The 10742-nt window shown below is 35.4% G+C and overlaps 1 protein-coding gene across 2 annotated transcripts; it reads right to left on the bottom strand.

Annotated features, from left to right (window-relative positions):
- Positions 1–7069: 7069 nt before the first annotated feature.
- On the bottom strand, positions 7070–8976 carry LOC140014527 (uncharacterized). Of its 2 annotated transcripts, XR_011821293.1 has the most exons (3): positions 8710–8976; positions 8075–8158; positions 7648–7770 (listed from the first exon to the last, which is right to left on the bottom strand). XR_011821293.1 is itself a non-coding variant. In XM_072065473.1 (2 exons), the coding sequence occupies exons 1-2, from the start codon at positions 8170–8172 to the stop codon at positions 7326–7328; spliced, it is 543 nt and encodes a 180-aa protein (XP_071921574.1). In that variant the 5' UTR covers positions 8173–8604; the 3' UTR covers positions 7070–7325. The 2 variants fall into 2 exon arrangements, 1 of the variants encoding a protein (XP_071921574.1); XM_072065473.1 differs by lacking the exon at positions 8710–8976 and having other exon boundaries at positions 7070–7770; positions 8075–8604.
- Positions 8977–10742: the final 1766 nt, after the last annotated feature.

Here is a 10742-nt window from a genome sequence, read left to right as displayed (position 1 = left end):
ATGAATAGAAAAATGCTGGGATTTATTACGTTTCTGCCGAAAAAGAGTATTTAGAATAAAATTGTGCCAATTTGAACCTTAGAAGCCAATAAAATAAGCACTCCTTCACTGTTTTTATTAGTCATTTAATTCAACTTAAAAGGGGTTGTAACTTTTAGCCACTTCCTGTCTCACATGGTCAATTACTACTAAGGATGACAATGGGTGCGGGTGCCCGCGGGGGTAGAAATGGGGCGGGGGTGGTGGTAAAATATTCCCCCCCGCCTTGAAAAGGGGCGGGAGTGGGGAAACATACACCCGCCCCGTCCCCCTATACAATAATATATATATATATATAATACAATTCTAAATTTTCCAAAGTTGCAACCTTATTTACAAGTATAACGCTAGTCAGTGTCAACGGCTGCCGCAACAACTGAAGAAATTTCTTGGACTATTGTTGATTTGTGTCTAACGCCCCCCCCAAAGGCTAACCTATTCAATTCCAACCTGTTTTGCTCCTAACTTTTTTTATTTCGATCGATTCCCTTCCTCCGCACTGAATGTAACTTGACTTGTCATACTTTATTTCCATCTTGACAGCTTTTTAATCTTATTTAACATTGTTTACAATTGTATTATTATAAATGAACATTTATAATAAGTTGATTTCTCGGTGGGTGGGGGCCAAAGGGCGGGGGATGGGATGGGGGACGGGGGGAATTATTTGACAACGGGGCGGGGGGTGGGGGAAGGATCCCCGCCCCATTGCCACCTACACAAGGTAAAGGAAATTCTTCTAAGACCAGTTTTAACGAGGTTATACCAAATTAATTGAAGTCCCAAGAATATTGGAAATTGAAAGAACTTAGGGATTTTATCTTACAGCACGCACGTACCAAAAAATCACAAAAAGATTCTGTCACTGCCTATATAAATAAAAAATTAGCTTGGTTGACCCATATGCTTTAATTTTTTTTTTCTTTTTGCAGTAGAAAATTCACTGTTGTGGGAGTTCTTAGTTTGTTCACCATGGGTGGATTTTTCTCTAGGGTATGTAATTTACCTTTGTCAATGACGCAATCTACAAAGTTCGTTTTCTTAATTAAATTTGATTTTCTAATGGCAGCAAGTTGAATTAGGTTCAAGTTTATTCATTGTGCTTTTTTTCCCCTCAAAAGCCATCATCTTGTTCATGCATATTTATGAATCTCCACAAGTTTATATTTAATTATCGATTTTTTTCCCACGAAGGCATATTGTTCAAGTTTATATCTTTAGGAATTTGATTTTTAATTTCAACCTCTTTGGTGTATCATCCTATTAACCTTTCACATTGAAATTTGAAAGCACTTGTATTTCTAAGTGAGTGCACAACAGCGCAAGGCTCTGTTGATTTTTTCTGTAGAGTTTTTAATGACTTGATTCTATTTACCGCCCTTTCTGTAGGCTTTTCTAAAGATGTCTTTACAATCATAAACTAAAAGCCCTTATGAAAGGACTCAGGCCAAGGAATCTTCCAACCTTTAAGAGAAATTGACAATTATGGAAGTAATTTTGTGTGTTTGGATAGTAGATTATTTGGGATAATTTTTTTGAAAAAAATACTGTAGCACTTTTTTGATATGATGTATGTGAGATAAAAAGGTGGTTCAAAAATATATTGATGATGCAAACTAATAAAAATTAGCAAATAAATACATTATCAATGATTGGAATTCCCTATTTTTATTCAACCAGTATGAATAGTTCCTTGATTTGGGTTAAGGAATTGTTGAATTCTTGCCTTGGAACAGGAATAAATGGAAAAAAATGGATTGATATTGGTGCAATCTGATCCATTTTCAGAGAGCAATCCCAAACCCGATGGATCATTCCTTTTTACGATATACGAAATGGGAGATTTCACCAAGTCAATTCTTAGGAAATGTCGAATCAAACCATTATCCTTATTTCAACAAAAGAAGCATGGGCTTCTTCGCTAGAAGAACTATTTTTTTGTCTCGGTCCTAATTCAATACTAAACAAATCCGAACTAATTGAATACTTGTATCAGAAATTCCAAGGAATCAAAAAAATTGAAAAATTGGATCTATGTCCAACGGTTTACACCTAGCAAAAAGGGATATTTTGTTTTGGTTCGTCTTGTAATCACATATGAGAAAAGAGATGGTCTAAATTTAGCAACACTTCCCCCGGGCGATCTACTGTAGGAACGGGACAATGTTCGACTTCAGGTTGTCAATTATATCCTTTATGAAAATGGCAAACCTCGAATTCTTTTATTCTATGTATATCTCAATATTGCGTCTGAGAATTAATTATCCACAGGTATCAACTAAGCATACAAATAATATTATTATGGCCAAATTCCATAATCAAAAGAGTAAAGGTAGAAATTACATGTAGATTATGATATTCCTTTATCATTTGACTCGAAGAGTATTTGGAAATTAATTTCATATTTTACTATAGCACTTTTTTGTGCTTTGATATACAGCAAAGAAAAAAATTTGGAATTTGTGCAGAGTATAATACACAACAATTATTTTCAATAATGAAGAATCGAAGCACATGTGTTTTGCTTCTTTTCTTTTTTTTTTTAATTTCTACTTCCCTTATTCTTTGTTAAATGCCACACTCTTTTTTAAAACTGTTTCAATCAAAACATGTTTTAGTGCGCCGGCATGGGCAACATGTCTAGCCCCTCTAATGCCCCAAGCACCAAGTCCAAGTCCAGCAAACCCCTTCACCAGCAGCACACCAGCAGCAGCAACATGTCTAGCCCCTTCACCGTAATTCGCACTCCAGCACCACCTGCTCTGGCTGAATCAACTTATTCTTAAGGGCCCAGCCAGCGGCGGATTTAGTATAGTGGCACTATGAGTCCACGCAAAAATAATTATTATTACGTATGTAATTTTATAAAGTAGTAGTTTTGACTCGATTAAACTTTTGGAAGGTTAATAATTATATGTCTAGTTTTGCTATTTGATAAGAATTGAGTATTAAATAAAGCAAAATTCTGGTTTTCCTAACCAATGCTAATTGAGCATTCGTTAACACGTCTAAATTTCACCTAACCTATCAAGTATAGTGATACATATACTAACAATCATTATTCTTTTTTACATTTGTATATTTTTTCTAGTTAATTCCATTGTATTTATTTACTTTTTCTAATTAATTTTACATTTCTAAAAATATGATACATAAAATATATTTTAACGAAGCTGGATACTCATTAGGTAGACCCTTAGTCAATTTCGTTCATTTGAAACTTGTTGTACTTTATTATCGATTAACTAAATAACTTGCATGGGGTGCTTTTTAAGGGAAACGAAAAGGTATTATTTCGACATATCATATGATAGTTAACTTGACTGTTTGCATCCTTAAATATATATATTAATTATCAAAAGTAGGTCAAATGATATTATTATTTGTTATTCCCATTCTTGCAGTCTTTGCAATCCCTTTTTTTTCTCTAAAGCACAAGGCTCCATTATTTTATTTGGTGAAATTTTGCAGTTGTTGTATGAACGAATGGGTTATCAAATGTTTCTTCGACAATAATTATTTTGTTATTTAAGTTAAGAAAAAAATACTTTTGGTAGTTGAAAACGATGAGATTATAAAGCAAATATGAACATTACATGCAATTGCAAAAAGGTACTGCCCCAAATACAGTACATTTCTAGCTAATGACGTTCTTTTCCCCCTATTTTGGCACCATTAGGACACCAAATAATTGTTGGTAATAGTTTATAATGAGAATGTTGAAGTTCATTGTCCCACATTGAAAGAGGATAGAGTGTTCATTGTCTATATATGCATCATTGTCTTGTTTCCTTTACAAACTTGTTCCAAAATATTAGTTTGGAGGGAAAGTTTGGTGTGAAAGTTATTTCAGTTTATATCTCATACACTTGAATATGAATTAAAAGATATATAAAATCTTGACAACGGCACTTGGCCACTTAGCAGACATATCTATTAATTGGTTAACTACCTATACACCTATTCAATAAGGATTGCATCCTTTGATAGTGCTTTGAATAGGTATTTTAATTCTTTTAAATAATAGGATTTTGACAGAATCAAATCACTTTTTCCTTTCATTTGATAGTTCTTAGACTTTGTTATATCCTAGAGGTAATTTGTCTAACACAGAGGCAAATAACATCTTAAGGAAAGTGCTTTCACGCCTCAAAGTCTCTCCATTTGTCTAGTTTAGATTTGTTATTTCCTACATTTTTCTAACAATAATCACATACAAAGAGAAAATTGTACCCACTATTTAACCTTTAAAATTAATATCCAATTCCCTCAATTGTAATACTTTCCCAAAAAAATTTATACTTTTGCCTAAAAACTAACATCTGGCTGAGGGAACCAAATAAACAATCCCATTGTTAATTAGCTACCATTATTTTGTTTTCCGCTTCAGTTATAGGGGCTAGTTTAATTTTGCTTTTTTTTTTTTGTCGCATGCTAACTTAATATATGGATGGAGTAGCATAATTTTTCGTGAGATTTTACTAATTTTGAGATATATCTTCTTTCAATTTTTGAGGTGCCCTAAAAACATCTTATGTTTGAGGAATCTATGTGTAGATTTATGGTAAAAGGTTGCTAATCTTGTCTTCTCTTCCAACATTCGTAGTGAATTATTGTAAACCAACTTCGAAAGGCCTTTGCAGAAAACATAGAAAAACAATCGAGTTCCAAGTTAGATTCAACTATTTAGCATAATTCAACCCCACTCATTTCTTTTTTTCTTTAGGGTCAATTTTATATATACTGACAGTATATACACTATCAACGTTAAATTCATGATACATATCCAAAAGTTGGATTTCAAATTTTTTTGCATAATTATCATTCATCAAATACTAACAGCATATACATTGTCAGTGTAGGAAAAATCAATCCTTTTCTTTACGGGAAAATCAGGAACTTTTATTATGGAATAGTCAATAAATCAGCCATAATGAGAGGCTGGAGAAAGCTTGGAGCATCAAACAATTTGATTGTTGGCAAACTCAGCATGTCTAGCAAAGATGCTGCGCCACCTTGTCAGAATTACAATTTAACATCGTAACTTATAGCCTGCAAGTTGCTCTAACAAAAAATATTTTCAATTAATCTTCTATCCAAGCACACTATATTGCAGCGGCGGAGTTAGGACTTTATCTAGGAGGTGCAATAATATTAGCTTAGACTTACAATGTGTTGATTTATAGATTTTGGACCAACTAAAGTCAATTTAAACATTTTGATCACTAAATGCTTCTATAGTGAATCAATTTATTCAAAATCATCTACAGCTTGAGATTTATCATTTTACAAGTCATCTAATTGTATAAAATTGTATAATAAATAAAGATATGCCTAAGAATACAGGATGCAAACTTTATTATACATACACTTAAGGTTTTACAAAATCTAGAACATTTTTAAGTACATTATGTTATCATAACAGGAGGGGGTTGGCGGCGGATGGGATCCTCTGTCCAATATATTTGTCTATTTTTCCTGTCGAATACAAAATTACGTAATTCCACTTACTAATACTGCTGATGTGGCACATAATATTGAATACATATTTAAAGGGTGTTTGGTAAATGGGTTTCAAATGTTATGTGAATTTGAAACTCATTTACCAAACACCCATTAAATATGCATTCAATGTTATGTGCCACATCAGCAGTATTAGTAAGTGGAACTACATAGTTTTGCATTGGACAGGAAAAATGAACAGATATATTGGACAAAGGATCCTGTTTGGGTTCGCGGGAGGGGGTGGGGAGGAGGGACGGGGGGAGGGCAATGGTGGGTGGTTGTAAGATTTTATAAAATTTTAAAAATATCCCATTAAAATTTTAAATTTTAAAAATATTTCAAAATATATATTCAAAAAAACCCCAAAAACATCATTAAAAACATTTATAGTAAAAGTTTTTTACCTATAGTAAAATGTTTCAAAAACATCCTCGGAGCCAAATTCTAGGAAAAGATTCTGCATTTTCATAATTTTCGGGGGTGTTCGTTGCAATTTTGCAACTTTGTTCCTTCCTATCCTGCCCTCAAAACGGTTAGGTATTATGACTAACCACCGCAACCACTTCGCCGGCTGCAACTGCAAATAAATAGCTGGACTTTGAGAGACTTGCAATCCAAGTTACTGTAGTAGTATGTCACTAATTGATTGCGAGTCCAGTGGTCACTTTCATGCCACACCCAACCAAAACCCCCTGCCACAAAGACACTTTTTTTTTTTTTTAGAGAATTAGAGAGTAAAAGCTTCAAAATACAATTTCAGAGGATAAACCATCAAGAACTTAAGTCTTGGTAGTGTGGAAGGTTGATAATTCAATTCTTACCTCCCACCAATTTATCATTATATATGGCTGCCACTTTCGGTGGTTTCCTTCGATGATGATTCAACTTTCGTCGACTTTTCCTTTTTCTAAATTAGGTTAGATTAGATTATAGAGATGTTACCGTTTTAACAAAAACAAAAAAAAAAAAAGAGTAAAATCCCTTTTTACTTTAGACCACAATGAATGGATCCACTGAAATAAAGGATTTGGAATTGGAAGGACAAGACAACGACTTACTCAATCCACGTCGCACGGACCTCAATTTTATTGTAATAATCCAACAGGACGTCTCTTGTCTTGCTTGCTACTGTATACTCCATTTACAGCCATGCCATGCCACGTCTGTTCTGGAAGGTTGTTGGTTGATGAATTAGAAAATTGATGATCAAACTAACGTTGGTTGCTCTTTTGTTGACCAAACTTTAACATTTGTTATTGCGTGAACATCAAACTTTAACTACTACTACTACTAGAGAGCAAAGCGAGAAAATGATATCCAAAAAAAAAATAAAATAAAATAGAAGAAGAGAGTACATCCACTTTTAACGCATGCATATCAATGATGATCGAAAAGGACTTATTATTATTATTATTATTATTATAAAAAATGAAAAGAAATTTTGATGTAATGACATTCTTTTTTTTTTCTTTTCAAAACGATAAAAATTTTTATTGATATGTCAAAACTATATAATATCTGAACATTGACACAAACATCTTTACAAAAATGTAACTTGACACTTAAGAAAGCTTATTCATTTAAGTACATACAAAAGTTTAATCTCTCCATACTCCATAATCATGTATACACATGAGAGGGGCCTCTAGTATTATTTTGCTTCAATGCATTTGCATGTGCCGCCTACCAAACAAAATTAATTGATTAATTTGGACGCTTTTCATATCATATCATACCCCTCCTCTCCTCTCCTCTCACATAATCATATAGCTCCCAGTGTTCTACTCACTGAAATAATCACACCAGCTGTACCAGTATCCCTTCCCATACCCGTACCTGCACCCGCAACCGCACCCGCACCCGCACCCGTGTCCATAACTACCATAACAGCGTGGCAGGGGCATGGGACGCCAGTACCCACAGTAGCATGGTCCCCCTCCGTACCCTTCCAAACATGGGACACAGCGGAACACCACTGGAACTAGCGGGTGCGAGCACGGCTTGGGCTTTTCCGGCACCGGGGGCTTCTCATCGGGTTTAGGCACCTTCTTGGGCTTTTCCGGCACTGGGGGCTTCTCGTCGGGTTTAGGCTCCACGATCTCAATGCTCTTAATGACTTTGCCACCCTTGCAACATAATTTGTCGCGGATTTTCTCCGGGCTAGAGCACACCACGGTGATGGTCACCAGATTTTGCTTCTCATCATATACCTGGTCTCGGATTTCTCTTGCCCAAAAAATTGAGCATCACCCCAAAAAAAAAAAAAAACTCAAATTCTTGTCCACACAAAATAAAGCCCCTAACTGATCACTAGTAGTTTCATAAGCCACATTACCTAACTTCTGTTCAAAAATGACCCCAAAAAGGAAAAAAGAAAAAAGAAATTGTAACTCATGGTGGTGCACATGCCTATGTACGTAGTCGGTGGAAAAGTGGATGTCCTCCAACCAACTGTACTTGCACTAAAGAACTACTAGTGTACTGGTAATGAAAACATAAGAGATAGAATTGATAATTATAAGGGACTCACGAGGAAATTTGCAGAGGATTTTCTTGACCTTCTTGTAGCAGCAGGGGCACTGAAGATCGACCTTGAGTCTCATTTAACAGTGAACTGTATGGTTGCATATTATCGGAGCAAAATAATCAAGCTCGATCCACATGTGTATTAACACTGACGGAGCCAAGGGGATTGATGGGGACGTGGCCTCTTAATTTTTGAAAATTTTAATTCATAGCGTGTAAATATATGCGTAAAATTAAAGTTGGTCCTCCTAATTTTTTATAATTTTAATTTATATTATGAGAGTTTATATATATGTCCGTGGAAATCATTTTGAGCATAACATCTTGAGATAATTTTATTATGAAAAATTTTGGCCCCTAGAAAAAAAAAATCCTGGTTAAATCACTGTGTATATTTGTAACAATCAAGAAATGTAAATTATATGGTACTAATAGTTTAAGCTGAGAGATCTGGCAAGAGATCTTAACATAAAACGAAGTATATCTCACGTCGTAGGTGCTGTGATAGACTTGCAATTAAAATTTCCAGATTGAGCAAACACCAAAAAGGGGGGGGGGGGGGGCGGGGGGGAAGGATGCAAAACAATATCACGAACATTTGAGGGATGGTTTGGAAAGCTAGCAAGAGAATCGGCTTACCTTCGCAGCCATGGTTTATGAGGGAGGCAGTCAGTGGCGATGGGTGGATCTGATCAACAATCCGCAGCCCAATGCTAAACGTTGGAAAAGAGAAGTTTTTTTTTTTTTGTTTTTTTTTTTTGTTTTGGGGGGTGGGGTGGGGGGGTTGGTGGGGGTTGTCGGAGAAGGAAGAGAAAGGAAGTGGGAAGGGATGTAGGCAGCAATATACTAAACTCGATGCTAATAAATGGCCGAATCAGATAGTAGGAGCCTTTTAGGTAGAGAAAAGTGCGAGGACTTCATGCAGAAAGATAGCAAACGGATAGCATGCAGTACTAGTCTAAATGAACTGAAAGGGCCGTTGAATTTTGATACCATCATCAAGATGTCTGCTTTCTAGTAGTATGACGTAAGGTAAGGTAGGTATTAGTGCTGGTAAATAGAATGAGTGGCTCGAAAACTCGATTGAACTCGACTTAATAAGACTCGAACTCAACTCATCAATTTTAATAAACGAGTCAAGTTTGAGCTAGAAATTTCTTCAGTTAATTAACGAGCCAAGTAAACTCGAATCATTTGTTATTCAAATAGCTCACTTGGGTTCAATAAAAAAGGATATATATATATTATTTTATAAGTCAGAAGAATAGAAACTGGAAATTATAGGTTTTTGTTCTCGAACTCGTGCGAGCTCGGCTCGTTTGTTGTAAACGAGTCGAGCATGAGCTCGAACTAGAATCATGTCCCATTTGGCAAGTCAATTTCAAACGCATTCCAAGACTCGTCTGTTTAGTCAAGCGAGCTCAAGTCTAATGAGCTCGACTTAATAAGGCTCGAACTCAACTCATCAATTTTAATAAACGAGTCAAGTTTGAGTTAGAAATTTATTCAGTTAATTAACGAGCCAAGTAAACTCGAATCATTTGTTATTCGAATAGTTCACTTGGGCTCAATAAGGAAGGACATATATATCATTTTATAAGTCAGAAAAACAGAAACTGGAAATTATAGGTTTTTGTTCTCGAACTCGTGCGAGCTCAACTCGTTTGTTGTAAACGAGTCGAGCATGAGCTCAAACTCGAGTCATGTCCCATTTGGTGAGTCGAGTTCAAACGCATTCCAAGCCTCGTCTGTTTAGTCAAGCGAGCTCAAGTTTATTGATTTCGACTTAATAAGGCTCGAACTCAGCTCATCAATTTTAATAAACGAGTCAAGTTTGAGTTAGAAATTTATTCAGTTAATTAACGAGCCAAGTAAACTCGAATCATTTGTTATTCGAATAGTTCACTTGGGCTCAATAAGGAAGGACATATATATCATTTTATAAGTCAGAAGAATAGAAACTGGAAATCATAGGTTTTGTTCTCAAACTCGTGCGAGCTCAGCTCGTTTGTTGTAAACGATTCGAGCATGAGCTCGAACTCGAGTCATGTCCCATTTGGTAAGTCGAGTTCAAACGCATTCCAAGTCCCGTTTGTTTAGTCAAGCGAGCTCAAGTCTAGCTCGAGTTAAGCACGATGGCGGTCAAATACTCGGCTCGATTAATAGCACTAGTTATATATGGTAAGGCTAATTCCTTAAATTATATCTGAAAAAAAAAGTCAGTCAAACATTGCTCCAATGAGAATGATGTACCAAATTATGCCTACCGTGTGCTGACGAAATATGGCAAGGCAAAAAAGTTTATTTTAAAAAAAAAACGACTGACACTACCGGGCTTAGTCAACATGGTAGAACAAGTCAAGTAAAAAAAAAAGGGCTTGACAGATTCTTTTCTGGTAGAGGATATCACGATTCTGTAGCTTTTCATCGGAATTTTTTTTTTACAAAAAATGCTGTCCTTTGCCGTGCTAAGTCAGCATGGCAGGGGTGTTTTTTTAATTATTATGAGCAGATCAGATGTTGAAGAGGGTGAAGAAACAGTTTTGGAGGTTGTTCAAGTGTGTATTGAACTGTAGTTCTGATGGCAGTAGGAGTCAACTGATTTTCAAGCGCTTGTCTTTTTATTTCTTTTTGTTTTTCCTTCTCCTTGTACTACATGGAATGATTGCCAT

The sequence above is a fragment of the Coffea arabica genome, chromosome 9e (genome assembly GCF_036785885.1).
Source record: "Coffea arabica cultivar ET-39 chromosome 9e, Coffea Arabica ET-39 HiFi, whole genome shotgun sequence".
In the NCBI taxonomy this organism is placed as follows: Eukaryota; Viridiplantae; Streptophyta; class Magnoliopsida; order Gentianales; family Rubiaceae; genus Coffea; species Coffea arabica.
This window is presented reverse-complemented; position numbering and strand designations above follow the sequence as displayed.